The sequence below is a fragment of the Balaenoptera borealis genome, assembly GCF_965194805.1.
Source record: "Balaenoptera borealis genome assembly, chromosome: 5".
In the NCBI taxonomy this organism is placed as follows: domain Eukaryota; kingdom Metazoa; phylum Chordata; class Mammalia; order Artiodactyla; family Balaenopteridae; genus Balaenoptera; species Balaenoptera borealis.
The window spans coordinates 116,622,397-116,639,417 of record NC_138862.1 but is presented as its reverse complement, the minus strand read 5'-3'; the positions used below and the strand labels follow the sequence as shown (position 1 = coordinate 116,639,417).

The window sequence follows — 17,021 nt, the reverse complement described above, 5'->3', positions numbered from 1 at the left end:
ACCTCGCGGCATGCAGGATCTTAATTCCTTGACCAGGGATCGAACCTGTGCACCCTGCAGTGGAAGTGCAGAGTCTTAACCACTGGACCACCAGGGAAGTCCTTCATATTTTCTTTTAATAGCATTTATTCCTTGGAACTTTAGATTATTGGGTTTTTTTAATTAGCAGTTCATTCTCTTTTCATCTCTTATCTCATCGTTTCTCTTTTCTTTAATGCTTAAAGGAAATATGAAGTTATTAATTATATAAGTTCATATCTAGAAACGTGGAGCTTTAGAATTGGCAGGGGCATGATACTTTAGAAATAACCAGGTCAGTGTTGAATATTCTGAGGTCCATAGGCTACAATGACTTGTTAGCTTTGAGCTGAGCCATGATCTTATTGAGAAGTAGTATCCGTCTTATGTAGTTTTAGAGTCAAACAATCCAATTTTTGTTTACTCCCAATCTGCCTTTTGATTCTGTTGTAGAGATTTGTTAGAGATTTCGTTGCTTGTAGGGATTTGTTAGAGATTTCGTTGCTTGGTAGGTGTTTGTGGGGGTCAGTGGGCAGAGTTAGGAGAGAAACACCCAGTGGTTGGTGGTGTGAATGGATTGGATTATATAGCAAGGTAGTTAAGAGCCCCAGAAATCGGTGTTACAGTCTGGGTTGAATTCCAGTTCTACCACTCCGTAGCTCCATGACCTTGGGCAAATTACCTAACATCTCTTAAATTTCAGTTTACTTATGAAAATGGGATTGGAGGAGAGACAGTGTAGGGCAATGGGTTAAGAGCCAGGGATCTGAGGCCAGACTGCCTGGATTAGAATCCTGGTTCTTACTTACTAGAGCAAGTTATTTTCAAGCGGAGTATTTTTATTCTGTAGTCAGTCAGTCTGTAAAATGAGGATGATGATAATAGTGGCTGACTTTATAGGATTGTCATAAGGATTAAATAAGTGAATACCTGTCAGGTGTTTAGCATGATGTCATAAATGCTCCATAATTGTTAGCTATTTGTTACTTTCTGAATTGAATTAAACCTTCTGTTAAGGCTGCTGTCAAAGAAGAGAACTGGTTAAGAAAAGACCTCTTCAAAATAAGTAAAGTCGCAACGTGGTAATCACTGAGAGTGGGATTCCAGAGAGGAATGATTTTTTTTTCTGTTTCAAAAATTTTAACAGTGAGTGTGCTTTAATTTCATGAGCAGCAGCGTTCCCCCTGCCCCCCACCATACTAAAAAAGAAAGCACTTTTGTATTAAAGATGTTTCTGTTTGTCTTGTTCATGATAGAAACTTTGTTTTTTTTAATTTAAACAATGTGATTGTAAAAAGCAGTGTGAGCAAAGTTAACAATTGCTTTCCTGAGGAAAGACAAAGCAGTTTCAAAATGAGTCTCACTCAATAACAAAACTTATTCCAAGTCAGTGTTACAAGTACTGTAGTTCAAGCTAGATATTTTATTTCTGAAATTCTAACCAAAAAAGTGAACTCAGTAATAAGAAATAATAAAAGTAATAGGAAGTGATAAAAGAGTACTTTAGTACAGTTGTAGATTTTCCATTTCCTAATTTTTTTACTTTTCAACTTAAACATAATTTATTATGCTCTCATCTCTGGAATAATTTCTGAAAATGGGGAGAAAGAGAGTATAATTATCATGATAATCAAACAAATGCGTTAGTACTAATTCTCGAGATATAATCCAAACCAGCAATCTACATAAGAATCTAGTTAACATTCTCAGACCTAATTTCAAATCAATAATAAGTGTGAAAAGTCGTTCAACCCATTGAAACCAAAATGAAAAAAATAACTTTACCCCACACAATTAGAAATGTTTCTAGTAGACTCACTTAAAACCATTGCTCTATGTCCTGTGATCTACAGGCTGTCCTTCCCACCGAACAACCTCCCTTGATCCATCCTCAGGTGCAGTAAAAAGTCAGTCAAATTCAGCAACTCAGGGAAACATCGATGTGGAAAAGGAGTTAGTTACATCACCAAAAAGAGACCTAAAGCTCATAAGTTTATAAAACGCACCCATAAATTTTTTCTCTATCAATAAAGCAAGGAAAGTGGGAAGAACTCTTTTTAGTTTTCTTAGTTTTTATTACCAAAACTTAAATTAAAAAAAAAATATTATGTACACCTTTTTTTTTAACATCTTTATTGGAGTATAATTGCTTTACAATGTTGTGTTAGTTTCTGCTGTATAACAAAGTGAATCAGCTATATGTATACATATATCCCCATATCCCCTCCCTCTTGCGGCTCCCTTCCACCCTCCCTATCCCACCCCTCTAGGAAGTCACAAAGCACCAAGCTGATTTTCCCGTGCAATGCAGCTGCTTCCCACTAGTTATCTCTTTTACATTTGGTAGTGTATATATGTCAGTGCTACTCTCTCACTTCGTCCCAGCCTACCCTTCCCCCTCCCCGTGTCCTCAAGTCCATTCTCTATCTCGGGGTCTTTATTCCTCTTCTGCCCCTAGGTTCTTCAGAACCAATTTTTTTTTTTTTTTTTTTTAGATTCCATATATATGTGTTAACGTACAGTATTTGTTTTTCTCTGACTTACTTCACTCTGTATGACAGACTCTAGGTCCATCCACCTCACTACAAATAACTCAACTTTGTTTCTTTTTATGGCTGAGTAATATTCCATTGTAGATATGTGCCACATCTTCTTTATCAATTCATCTGTCGATGGACACTTAGGTTGCTTCCATGTCCTTGCTATTGTAAATAGTGCTGCAGTGAATGTTGTGGTACACGACCCTTTTTGAATTATGGTTTTCTCCGGGTATATGCCCAGTAGTGGCATTGCTGGGTATGACTGGTGTGAGGTGACACCTCATTGTAGTTTTGATTTGCATTTCTCGAATGATTAGTGATGTGGAGCATCCTTTCATGTGTCTGTAGGCCATCTGTATATCTTCTTTGGATGTCTGTTTAGGTCTTCTCCCCATTTTTGGATTGGGTTGTTTGTTTTTTTGATATTGAGCTACATGAATTGCTTGTATATTTTGGAGATTAATGCTTTGTCAGTTGCTTCGTTTGCAAATATTTTCTCCCATTCTGAGGGTTGTCTTTTCGTCTTGTTTATGGTTTCCTTTGATGTGTAAAAGCTTTTAAGTTTCATTAGGTCCCATTTGTTTATTTTTGTTTTTATTTCCATTTTTCTAGGAGGTAGGTCAAAAAAGGATCTTGCTGTGATTTATGTCATAGAGTGTGCTGCCTATGTTTTCCTCTAAGAGTTTTATAGTGTCTGGCCTTACATTTTGGTCTTTAATCCATTTTGAGTTTATTTTTGTGTATGGTATTAGGGAGTGTTCTAATTTCATTCTTTTACGTGTAGCTGTCCAGTTTTCCCAGCACCACTTATTGAAGAGGCTGTCTTTCCTCCATTGTATATTCTTGCCTCCTTTCTCAAAGATAAGGTGACCATGTGTGTGTGGGTTTATCTCTGGGCTTTCTATCCTGTTCCATTGATCTATATATCTGTTTTTGTGCCAGTACCATACTGTCTTGATTACTGTAGCTTTGTAGTATAGTCTGAAGTCTGTGAGCCTGATTCCTCCAGCTCCATTTTTCTTTCTCAAGATTGCTTTGGCTCTTTGGGGTCTTTTATGTTTCTGTACAAATTGTGAAATATTTTGTTCTAGTTCTGTGAAAAATGCCATTGGTAGTTTGATACGGATTGCACTGAATCTGTAGATTGCTTTGGGTAGTATAGTCATTTTCACAATGTTGATTCTTCCAATCCCAGAACATGGTATATCTCTCCATCTGTTTGTATCATCTTTAATTTCTTTCATCAGCGTCTTATAGTTTTCAGCATACAGGTCTTTTGTCTCCTTAGGTAGGTTTATTCCTAGGTATTTAGTTCTTTTTGTTGCAGTGGTAAATGAGAGTGTTTCCTTAATTTCTCTTTCAGATTTTGCATCATTAGTGTATAGGAATGCAAGAGATTTCTGTGCATTAATTTTGTATCCTGCTACTTTACCAAATTCATTGAGTAACTCTAGTAGTTTTCTGGTAGCATCTTTAGGATTCTCTATGTATAGTATCATGTCATCTGCAAACAGTGACAGTTTTACTTCTTCTTTTCCGATTTGGATTCCTTTTATTTCTTTTTCTTCTCTGATTACTGTGGCTAAAACTTCCAGAACTATGTTGAATAATAGTGGTGAGAGTGGGCAACATTGTCTTGCTCCTGATCTTAGTGGAAATGGTTTCAGTTTTTCACCACTGAGAACGATGTTGGCTGTGGGTTTGTCATATATGGCCTTTATTATGTTGAGGTAAGTTTCCTCTGTGCCTACTTTCTGGAGGGTTTTTATTATAAATGGGTGTTGAATTTTGTTAAAAGCTTTTTCTGCATCTATTGAGATGATCATATGGTTTTTATTCTTCAACTTGTTAACACCGTGTATCACATTGATTGATTTGCATATATTGAAGAATACTTGCATTCCTGGGATAAACCCCACTTGATAATGGTGTATGATCCTTTTAATGTGCTGTTGGATTCTGTTTGCTAGTATTTTGTTGAGGATTTTTGCATCTATGTTCATCAGTGATACTGGCCTGTAGTTTTCTTTTTTTTTAAATTAAATAATTTATTTATATTTTATTTTTGACTGCAGTGGGTCTCTGTTACTGCGCATGGGCTTCCTCTAGTTGCGGCGAGCAGGGTTACTCTTTGTTGTGGTACGCTGGCTTCTCACTGCAGTGGCTTCTCTTGTTGCGAAGCATGGGCTCTAGGTGCGCGGGCTTCAGTAGTTGTGGCGCACAGGCTTAGTTGCTCCACGGCATGTAGGATCCTCGGACCAAGGCTTGAATCCGTGTCCCCGGCATTGGCAGGTGGATTCTTAACCACTGTGTCACCAGGGAACTCCCTTTTTGTGACATCTTTGTCTGGTTTTGGTATCAGGGTGATGGTGGCCTCGTAGAGTGAGTTTGGGAGTGTTCCTCCTTCTGCTATATTTTGGAAGAGCTTGAGAAGGATAGGTGTTAGCTCTTCTGTAAATGTTTGATAGAATTTGCTTATGAAGCCATCTGGTCCTGGGCTTTTGTTTGTTGGACGATTTTTAATCACAGTTTCTATTTCAGTGCTTGTGATTGGTCTGTTTATATTTTTTATTTCTTCCTGGTTCAATCTCGGAAGGTTTTGTTTTTCTAACAATTTGTCCATTTCTTGCAGGTTGTCCATTTGATTGGCATATAGTTGCTTGTAGTAATCTCTCATGATCGTTTGTATTTCTGCAGTGTCAGTTGTTACTTCTCCTTTTTCATTTGTAATTCTATTGATTTGAGTCTTTTCCCTTTTTTTCTTGATGAATCTGGCTAGTGGTTTATCAATTTTGTTTATCTTCTCAAAGAACCAGCTTTTAGTTTTATTGATCTTTGCTGTTGTTTCCTTCATTTCTTTTTCATTTATTTCTGATCTGATCTTTATGATTTCTTTCCTTTTGCTAACGTTGGGTTTTTTTTGTTCTTCTTTCTCTAATTGCTTTAGGTGTAAGGTTAGGTTGTTTTTTTGAGATGTTTCTTGTTTCTTGAGATAGGATTGTATTGCTATAAACGTCCCTCTTAGAACTGCTTTTGCTGCATCCCATAGGTTTTGGGTAGTCGTGTTTTCATTGTCATTTGTTTCTAGGGCTTTTTAAGTTTCCTCTTTGTTTTCTTCTGTGATCTCTTGGTTATTTAGTAGTATATTGTTTAGCTTCCATGTGTTTGTATTTTTTACAGTTTTTTTCCCTGTAATTGATACCTAGTCTTATAGCATTGTGGTCGGAAAAGATACTTAATATGATTTCAATTATCTTAAATTTACCAAGGCTTGATATGTGACCCAGGATATGATCTATCCTGGAGAATGTTCCATGAGCACTTGAGAAGAAAGTGTATTCTGTTGTTTTGGGATGGTATGTTCTGTAGATATCAATTAACTCCATCTTGTTTAATGTGACATTTAAAGCTTGTGTTTCCTTATTGATTTACATTTTGGATGATCTGTCCATTGGTGAAAGTGGGGTGTTAAAGTCCCCTACTATTATTGTGTTACTGTCGATTTCCCCTTTTATGGCTGTTAGCACTTGCCTTATGTATTGAGGTACTCCTATGTTGAGTGCATAAATATTTCCAATTGTTATATCTTCTTCTTGTATTGATCCCTTGATCATTATGTAGTGTCCTTCTTTGTCTCTTGTAATAGTCTTTATTTTAAAGTCTATTTTGTTTGATATGAGAATTACTACTCCAGCTTTCTTTTGATTTCCATTTGCATGGAATATCTTTTTCTATCCACTCACTTTCAGTTTCTATGTATCCCTAGGTCTGAAGTGGATCTCTTGTAGACAGCATATATACGGGTCTTGTTTTTGTATCCATTCAGCCAGTTTGTGTCTTTTGGTTGGAGCATTTAATGCATTCACATTTAAGGTAACCATTTTCTTAATTGTTTTGGGTTTGTTATTGTAGGTCTTTTCCTTCTCTTGTGTTTCCTGCCTAGAGAAATTTCTTTAGCATTTGTTGTAAAGCTGGTTTGGTGGTACTTAATTCTCTTAGCTTTTGCTTGTCTGTAAAGGTTTTACTTTCTCCGTCAAATCTGGATGAGATCCTTGCTGGGTAGAGTAATCTTGGTTGTAGGTTTTTCCTTTTCATCACTTTAAATATGTCCTGCCACTCCCTTCTGGCTTGCAGAGTTTCTGCTGAAAGATCGCCTGTTAACCATATGGGGATTCCCTTATATGTTTTTTGCTGCTTTTCCCTTGCTGCTTTTAATATTTTTTCTTTGTATTTAATTTTTGATATTTTGATCAATATGTGTCTTGGCATGTTTCTTCTTGGATTTATCCTGTACTGGACTCTCTGCACTTCCTGGACTTGATTATTTCGTTTCCCATATTAGGGAAGTTTTCAACTATAATCTCTTCACATATTTTCTCAGTCCCTTTCTTCTTCTCTTCTTCTTCTGGGACCCCTATAATTTGAATGTTGGTGCATTTAATGTTGTCCCAGAGGTCTCTGAGACTGTCCTTAATTCTTTTCATTCTTTTTTCTTTATTCTGCTCTGCAGTAGTTATTTCCACTATTTTATCTTCCAGGTCAGTTATCCATTCTTCTGCCTCAGTTATTCTGCTATTGATTCCTTCTAGAGAATTTTAAATTTCATTTATTGTTTTGTTCATCATGGTTTGTTTGCTCTTTAGTTCTTCTAGGTCCTTGTTAAACGTTTCTTGCATTTTCTCCATTCTATTTCCAAGATTTTGGATCATATTTACTATCATTACTCTGAATTCTTTTTCAGGTAGACTGCCTACTTCCTCTTCATTTGTTTGGTCTGGTTGGTTTTTACCTTGCTCCTTCATGTGCTGTGTATTTCTCTGTCTTCTCATTTTGCTTAACTTACTATGTTTGGGGTCTCCTTTTCCTTTTCACAAGCTGCAGGTTCCCAGTTCTCGTTGTTTTCGGTGTCTGCCCCCATTGGGTAAGGCTGGTTCAGTGGGTTGTGTAGGCTTCCTGGTGGAGGGGACTGGTGCCTGTGTTCTGGTGGATGAGGCTGGATCTTGTCTTTCTGGTGGGCAGGACCGCATCTGGTGGTGTGTTTTGAGGTGTCTGTGAACTTATTATGATTTTAGGCAGCCTCTCTGCTAATGCATGGGGCTGTGTTCCTGTCTTGCTAGTTGTTTGGCATGGGGTGTCCAGCACTGGAGCTTGCTGGCCGTTGCGTAGAGCTGGGTCTTAGCATTGAGACAGAGATCTCTGGGAGAGCTCTCACCGATTGATGTTACATGGGGCCGGGAGGTCTCTGGCGGTCCAAAGTCCTGAACTCGGCTCTCCTACCTCAGAGGCTCAGGCCTGACACCCAGCCAGAGCACCAAGACCCTGTCAGCCACACAGTTTTCCACAGCCAAACTGACTGCTTGTGTGCAATCTGGGTTTGTCACCTGGAGAAGTTTCCGCAAAGACCATACGAATTCTTTATCAGCTTCCAAAGTCTGGAACTCCACACCCCAGAGGACCCCCTTCGGATGTGCTGCCTCTCCCCTTCCACCCGCAGGTCCTCTCCATTTCCAAATTTTAAAAGTACATTTTTAAAAAAGTACTGCCTGTACACATCTGTATTTTTGTTTTGGTTTGTCTGTGTTGATCTAGATCTATTTACCTATTTTACAGTGGTGTCTTTGGCCTTGGAGGAGTTAAATGACTTTTTCAAGTTCAAAGCTGATCATAATTTAATTGAATCAATTAAAGAAAGATGTTTTAATTAAGAGATTAAATGATACATTGTGATAATGAATATGAAAGCACTTTTTGACTCCAAAGCATTTTGTAAACCATAGAGCACTCTGCAAATATGAATTATTTTTAAAGTAGGAAATTACTCTGAAGCATTTGCTGGCCTCCAGGTATACTACCAGGCTGATTATCCCAGAGGTAAAAGAATGGATAGTTTCAGCAATCAAATTCAGATGCTGGAATCACACGATTTATTGAATTAATTACAAACATACAGTGAGAAGCATAGGTAAAAGATGGGTATGTTAATACACTCAGGTTAGGATGCGAATGGAAGGCAAGAGCCACACTACCTGAATCCTGTGTTTTCTGTTTTTAGTTTGTCTAGTCTCTATGCTGCATCAGTTTTCCCTGGTGACAGTGTGGTTACCAGGACCTGAGTTGAGGATGAGCAAGGGGACTTGACAGATGGGAGGTGTCTGGATCCAGTGTTTGTTTGCTCTGTTGGAGAGACTTGAGGTATTTACATCTGAACACAGCTGTAGTTGCCTGTTAACCTACAGGGCTATTTATCCGGGTGTCTCAGGCAGATGGCACATGAGGCTAGAATGAGGATCACCAGTGGGTGTTTGATTTAAGGACCACATAGCTATCAATCTGGATGTGTGACCTAATCCATGCTTTGTGAATATTTAAGGTTTGCTTCATCCTTCCATCTTTTGCTGTCTATACATAACATTCTTGCTTTGTTCCATCCTTTTAATCTATATTCAAAACAAATGAGTTCTAGTTTTTCTGTCTTTGGCCTATAGTTTACTGACAAGTATCTTAACTTCTGATATATCATACAAATTTCACCTGTGTTTCAAAAGTTACTTGTTTACTCTCTTTGCTTCGTCATCTATCTTCCTTGTTTCTCTTGTTTTCTTTAAAGCACATTGAATATAGCATCTTAAATAATACAGCAAGCTCACTTCACGATTATTATTATTATCTTCTAAAAGCACAGTACAGGTAGAGGACTGATAAATATTATAGCATAGGAACCTGTATCTATAAGGAAGGGGAAAGTTGTTAAAGAGCTTGAATACCTTCAGCTCTCTCTATATATGTAGTTCATTGAGTTTAGTCCTTTCATTGTTCAGCCCTGGATAAAAGTGTTCAGATTACTTAAAAAATGGCAGTATCTTAAAAGTATGATTTGATACTCCTTCTTTCTCTGGGGGAAAGGCATCTTTCAAAGCTATTGTCAGAAATCCTGTAAATCTCTTCTATTAAATCAGACCCTTATAGAGAAAATAAAATGGAACTCTTGCTGGAAAATAATCTGTCTAGAAAATTTCTTGTTAGGGAATTGTCTGTGGGGAAAAACTCAGAAAAACAGTAGGTGGTTTAATGTTATACAATTATTGCTTCTGTTTAATAATAATTACATGAAATCAGAATCCAATTTAAGCAGTTGTTTATGTAGTAAATTGTATACATTCCTTTCTATTTTAGTGGATGTGCATGTACAAAGTTGATTTTATTGTGATAAGCTGTGATAGTAAATCAGAGTCGTGGAAGTGACAACTTAAATGATTTGACAGACTTTTTGTTTTTAATGTTATGTGTACATTGGTTGTAACCTGATTGTTTTTAATTTTGTATTTAGTATAATTTTGAAAACGCGTCTCAGACATTTGATGACCTTCCAGCAAGATTTGGTTATAGACTTCCAGCTGAAGGTTTAAAGGTAAGAAAATAGTAATATATAATTAAAGGTACAGGATATTTAATAAAGTGATCTTTATTTCTCTTTCTTTGTTTAAAGAATGAAAATATTTCTATTACTTATCATAAAACTTATACATGTTCATTCGTAAAGATTATTCAAAAGGTATGAAGAAGAAAGTAAAAATCACCTATGATTGTATTATTCTGAACTAGCTGCTGTTAACATTTGGTATATATTTCAGACCTGTTTTCTAGAATATGTGCCATGTGTGTGTTTGTAGATATACGTGTGCATATATAGGTACAAATATATTTGCATATGTATTTATATACATATATAATGAATCTATATTTAATGCTAATAGAAATATGCCACTTAGTTACCTGCCTTTTTTACTTTATTGTAAATCTAGAACATCTTTTCATGCTAATAGACAAGGATCTGCATTTTTATTTGCTGTGGCTGCATGGTTTTGCCATATCATGAAATACTGTGTATTTTTGAACATTGGTTTAACTTTTTTTTACAGTGGATATTTAGCTTGTCCAGTTTTTGCTAATACACTTTGCCCATTTTTAAATTAAGATGTCCATTCTTATTGATTTGTAACAATACTTTATATATTAAAAGTGCCAATCTGTTGTTTGCCATATATGCCTCAGATCGTTTTTCTCAGTTTGTCCTTCATCTTTTAATTTTAAAGTGTCAGAAGTTTTGTTTATGTAGTTAAATATTGTTATCTTTCCCTTCTACCTCTGGAGTCATGCTTAGAAGTTCCTTCCCTATTCCAAGATAATATAAGATTTTTATGTCATGTAAGTTAGAATACATGAAATTGTGTATATATATACCACAGAAAGTTTTCAGTTTGTTCTTTCTTTCTTTCTTTCTTTCTTTCTTTTTTAACTGACAAAGCAAAAGACTTTATTGGGAAGGGGAGCCCAGTTAGAGAGCAGCAGGGTAAGGGAACCCAGGAGAACTGCTCAGCCACTTGGCTCGAGGTCTCAGGTTTTATGGTAACGGGGTTAGTTTTCGGGTTGTCTCTGGCCAATTATCTTGCTTGGCCCATATTTGGTCTGACTCAGGGTCCTTCATGGTGGCACATGTATCTCTCAGCCAAGATGGATTCCTGTTCTAACTTTCTTAAATTAAAATTCCTTGTTTAAGTACCATAAAAGTGTTACTCTCAGGATAGCAGGTATCTCCAAGAGGGACATATCAGTTTTTAATTTTTTAAACATTTTAAATTATTAAAAAAATTCCCAACGTTGTATAACTATTTGTCATTGTAAAGTTTTTAAAAATATTTATTTATTTATTTATGGCTGTGTCGGGTCTTAGTTGATGCAGCACGTGGGATCTTTCGTTGCAGTGCGTGGGCTTCTCTCTAGTTGTGGCATGTGGGCTTAGTTGCCCCGTGGCATGTGGGATCTTAGTTCCCTGATCAGGGATCGAACCCACGTCCCCTGCATTGGAAGGCAGACCCCTAACCACTGGATCACCAGGGAAGTCCCCTGTAAAAATATTTAAACAGGGGCTTCCCTGGTGACGCAGTGGTTGAGAATCTGCCTGCTAATGCAGGGGACACGGGTTCGAGCCCTGGTCTGGGAAGATCCCACATGCTGCGGAGCAACTAGGCCCATGAGCCACAACTACTGAGCCTGCGCGTCTGGAGCCTGTGCTCCGCAACAAGAGAGGCTGCGATAGTGAGAGGCCCGTGCACCGCGATGAAGAGTGGCCCCCGCTTGCCACAGCTAGAGAAAGCCCTTGCACAGAAACGAAGACCCAATACAGCCAAAAATAAATAAATAAATAAGTAAATTAAAAAAAAAAATTTAAACAGAAAAGAAGTATACAGAGGAAAAAGGAAAAAACCTTCCTGTACCCCTTCCTCATCTATACATATTAATGCCACTTCCTCTTCAGAGTTCAGCATCAGGGTGTTAATGTGCTCTTAGATCCTTTTCTAAATATGTAGTGCTTTTTAGTTCATAAATTTATGAACTTGTAAAGTTCATAAATGGTTATCATTTGTGAATAAGAAAGGTGTCTTAATTTTTATAAGGAAACCCATTCTAGCTAATTTATCTAGAAAGGGATTTATGAAGGGATAAAGATGTTCAGAGTGTCATAGCCTGGAGAAGCATTTTCCAAACTGTTTCAGGAATAAAACCCAGAAGCACCTTGTAGAACTGGCTTGATGAAAGATTGATGGCAGCCACTGACCCACAGAGAAAAACACATCACCTTGTCTCTGATCAGGAAGCCTCTGTGGTCTTAAGACAATCTGCCTCTCTTGCTACCCAAGCTAATCAAAGAGGTACCCTTTGCCAAACTGTTTTCCTCAGATCTAACACCTGGATTTTTCTAATTGACAGACTCTAGACCACATAGTTACTAGCCATATTCTTTCTTCCTTCCTTCCTTCCTTCCTTCCTTCCTTCCTTCCTTCCTTCCTTCCTTCCTTCCTTCCTTCCTTCCTTTCTTCCATTTTTTTTAAAATATCTTTATTGGAGTATAATTTCTTTACAATGTTGTGTTAGTTTCTGTTCTACAACAGAGTGAATCAGTTATATGTATACATATATCACCATATTCCCTCCTTCTTCAGCCTCCCTCCCACCCTCCCCATCCCACCCCTCTAGGAGGTCACAAAGCACCAAGCTGATTTTCCCGTGCAATGCAGCTGCTTCCCACTAGTTATCTCTTTTACATTTGGTAGTGTATATATGTCAGTGCTACTCTCTCACTTCGTCCCAGCCTACCCTTCCCCCTCCCCGTGTCCTCAAGTCCATTCTCTATCTCGGGGTCTTTATTCCTCTTCTGCCCCTAGGTTCTTCAGAACCAATTTTTTTTTTTTTTTTTTTTTAGATTCCATATATATGTGTTAACGTACAGTATTTGTTTTTCTCTGACTTACTTCACTCTGTATGACAGACTCTAGGTCCATCCACCTCACTACAAATAACTCAATTTCGTTCCTTTTTATGGCTGAGTAATATTCCATTGTATATATGTGCCACATTTTCATCCATTCTTCTGTCCATGGACATTTAGGTTGGTTCCATATCCTGGCTATTGTAAATACTGCTGCAGTGAACATTGTGGTACATGTCTGTTTTTGAATTATGGTTTTCTCAGGGTATATGCCAGTAGTAGGGTTGCTGGGTCATATGGTACTTCTATTTTTAGGTGTTTTTTTTTTTAAGGAACCTCCATACTGTTCTCCATAGTTAGCCATACACTTTAGTGAAATACCTGGCTATGAGGGAGGGTGGGCAATACATAGTTGTTGTTGTTGTTGTTGTTGTTTTTGTTGTTTTAGTCTGCTTTGGGGAGGTGGGGTTCCTAGCATGGGGAAAGATGTGGGCGCCGTGAATGGAAGGTATCCACTACAAGCGTTACTTTGTATCTGACACCCCCCCCCTCCCCACATTAGCATTGTGTCTTAGGGAGTTTTCCACAGCTGTGGAAAGAATGTTCCTGTTGAGCACTGCATGGTATTCTGTAATATGCATGACCATAGTTTATTAGTCATTTTCTATTAACAGATATTTCGGTTTCTTATCCAAAGTCCAGTTATTTCTCTAGGATAGAGGTTTGGAAGTGTTAATTGATGATTCCATGGGTATGTATTTCTAAAATTTTCTTAGATACACTAAATTACTTTTCCAGAAAGCTGTACTAATGGGTATGAGAATACCCATTTCCCTACACCCTTGCCAACACTGGATATTATCAGTCTTTTTAACTTTTGCCAATCTGATGGGCAAAAAGGATTATCTTCTTTTAATTTGCATTTCTCTGATTACCAGTGATTTTGAGCTGGCATCCTTTCTTCCATTCTGCGTAAGGAGTCAGACAATCCCTTTTCACTGAAGAACCTTTCTGCTTAGTAAGCTTGTTTTAAAGAGTTCCATAAACTCCTTATAACCATATTCTTATTGTTGCTCCTCTATGTTATTGTAAATTTAGTTTACATTTAAAAGGAATTTTGACAACTGTATTTATTCACTGCCTGAGAAAAAATAGTGTTAAATGTCTGCCTGCTTTTGTACTGTGACAATATAGGGCGAGCCCAGGAGGTAAAATACAGTGATAGTAAAGAGAGTATTCTAATAAACTGTTGGATCATTATGGGTAGCTTTTATATTTTTTGTGACTGGCTTGCCGTTGCCCAGAATCAGAATTCACAAATGCTAGCCTACTTGTTATTGTTTACAAGGAGGACTTGATGATAAAGTGGGGATGGCTTACTGTAGTGTAATGTCTATAAAACTAATTAAATGACTGTGTTAAAAATATAACCAAGTAAATTTAAAAATATTGTATGGTTATAAGAGATATAGCTGAGAAATATTTTAACTTTTAAACTTTGGCCAGAGTGTTTAGTTGGGATAGTTTTTGTAGGCTTATGTTCTGTATTCTGTAGATTTTATAGTATCACTGGATTCCACCATTTATCAGAGATCAGATATATATAGTATAACACATATCAGTTGAAATTCTGTGTTTACATTCCATTTACATATGCCCCAATATTAAGCTAATAGTAACCAAAGAAAATTTTAGCTATTTGAGCTTTAATGTAAAAATGTGAATCTTGCAAGGATTAAAATACGGCATGTTAGTGTTGTAGAAGTTTTAAAAGAAAGATTTGATATTTTTACCTGAGGGAAGCTCTTTGTTTTCAGTTATACATTTTAATTGGCTGTTTTGGCAGGTACCTTTTCCAGAAAAACTTCTTTTTCTTTTTTCTTTTTTTTTTTTTTGAGAATGGCTCAGATCAAAAGGGAAGATGTATGGCATCAGTATGTTCCTTTAAATCTAAATACCTTATGAGAGACCTGGCAATGAAATGTCGTATGATCGTATGGTGTGGTCATTGTCCAGAGTTAGATACTCACAAGGAGTTCATTACTGAGAGTCCACTTCAGAAGGTCTTTAACCTCTAGGTTTGGTGGTGTAACCCCATTCCCTCTCCTCCTTCACTAAAGGAAAAACCTACATGTAAGTGTTACTCTTTTGCCACACCCTTGTCAAGACTTGGTATTGTCAAAATTAAATGTTTGCCAACTTGATGGATATGAAGTGGTATCTTACTGCTTTTACTTGGGATTTCCTGAATTATTAGTGAGATCAAGCATCTTTTTATAGTATTATTGGCCAATCAGGTTTCTTTTAGTTTAAATTATCTTTTTTTTTGTTAACTCATTTTTGTATTGGTTTGTTAATTTTTAAAGTACTGATTTGTAGGAAACCAGACACCAATCCTTTATTTATATTGCCTTATATTTTCTTCTTTGGGCCTTTTAACTTTTTTTTTTTTAATAACAGCTCACATTTTTTTTTAATTGGTTAATGTATTTTTTAAAAAATAAATAAATTTATTTATTTATTTATTTTTGGCTGCGTCGGGTCTTCGTTGCTGTGCACGGGCTTTAGTTGTGGCGAGCAGGGCTACTCTTCGTTACAGTGCGCAGGCTTCTCATTGCGGTGGCTTCTCTTGTTGCAGAGCACGGGCTCTAGGCACGTGGGCTTCAGTAGTTGCGGCACGTGGGCTTCAGTAGTTGTGGCTCACGGGCTCTAGAGCACAGGCTCAGTAGTTGTGGTGCACAGGCTTCATTGCTCCGCGGCATGTGGGATCTTCCCGGACCAGGGATCGAGCCCGTGTCCCCTGCATTGGCTAGGCGGATTCTTAACCAGTATGCCACCAGGGAAACCCTATGCCTTTTAACTTTAAATTGCCTTTTAAAATTATGCGTAAGTTTAAATTTTAATGTGGACATCTTTTTGATGTTTTGCATTTTCTGTATCTTAAGTAATCCTTCCCTACCCTGAGGTCTTGAAATACTTTCCTCTGTTTAGTCCAAAATTTGTAAATTTTTCCCATGCCCCCAACTCCATGCTTAGGAGGTCTTTAATGTACCCAGAATTATTTTATGGTATAGTGTAAAATAGGCCTCTATTTTTACCTTTTTGAAATGAATAACCAACTACTAAAGCATCATTATTGCATAGTCAAGATTTTACTATGTGGATTTGTAATGCTAGCAAGGTTTCTTGCTAGACTCTGTTTATTATCAGTATCATGGAATAATTCAGTTATACATTGAAGGCCAGTCTCAGGAAGATCAAGCTTTTCTAGGTTTCTTGTTTCTGTACTTTTAAGAAGTGCCTTGATAGGTAGAGGGAATAATAATGATTATTAAAAATTCAAACCAAAGTTTATCTCTGATAAGTAAGCCTAGTATCAGATTTCCTGAGTATTCCTATCAATGGTAAATCTTGTTTTCAGCAAAATACCTTTTGGGCTAGATTTACCATGATCATTGTATACAGTGTTTTTGTAATCTGGTACTCAGCCTAAGTTCTTCATGTGGATGAGAAGGCATAGAGGATAAAGGTCATGACATGCAGATTTGTCCTTGACTATCATTCCTAATATATAGAACAAAGGCACAAATAAAAGTTTCCTTATATGATAAATGATTCATTTTTCCTCATCATTATTCTTAAATTAATACCCTATATCATCACCAGTTAATTTTTCACAAACTATATTATTCTTTGAAAGTTAATTTACTAGTTAGTTTTAGGATTATTTTATAAGAAATGATTTTGTTTAATGCAAAGGCTTGAGATTAGAAGAGAGATTTTTTTTTTGCTATGAAGGAAAATGCAAATATTGCAAGGAAAAGTGGTTGTTTGGATGCCTTATTTGTGAGACTTCCTTTGCGTTCTTTGTAGGGAAGATGTTCAATACCAGCTACTGTATTTTCCCTCCCAGAACGCTTGACAGTTTTGTGATAGGAAGAAGTCTGGGTTAAGGGTGAATGTGCTTGGCTTCCTCACTCCTAGGAACTATTAACTATTGCAGTGTCACCTTCTATTTGTAGAAGAGGAAGGTCAGAGGTCAGAGTCTCCTTTTCAAAGGAAAAATAAGGAAATAGCACCATCCAAATAAGGAGTAAAACCACCTGGCTGTACATAAAATGAGAATTCTAAAATATAAAGACATTTTCAAATGTACAAACTTAGATCATATTCAAAGAATGCTTCTTCAGTGACTT

The 17,021-nt window shown here is 36.9% G+C and overlaps 1 protein-coding gene across 6 annotated transcripts in view; it reads left to right on the top strand.

Moving 5' to 3' along the window:
- RNF13 (ring finger protein 13) overlaps nt 1–17,021 on the top strand; it is a 147,612-nt gene that overhangs the window by 37,381 nt on the left and 93,210 nt on the right. For 4 of the 6 annotated variants that reach the window (XM_082394427.1, XM_082394425.1, XM_082394429.1 and 1 more), the window contains one exon: nt 9,886–9,966. In XM_082394427.1, the coding sequence (XP_082250553.1) occupies nt 9,886–9,966 (81 nt within the window). Of the gene's footprint in view, nt 1–8,610; nt 8,751–9,885; nt 9,967–17,021 lie in introns of those variants that run through there. The other 2 variants (XM_082394428.1, XM_082394426.1) reach the window with 1 other exon arrangement.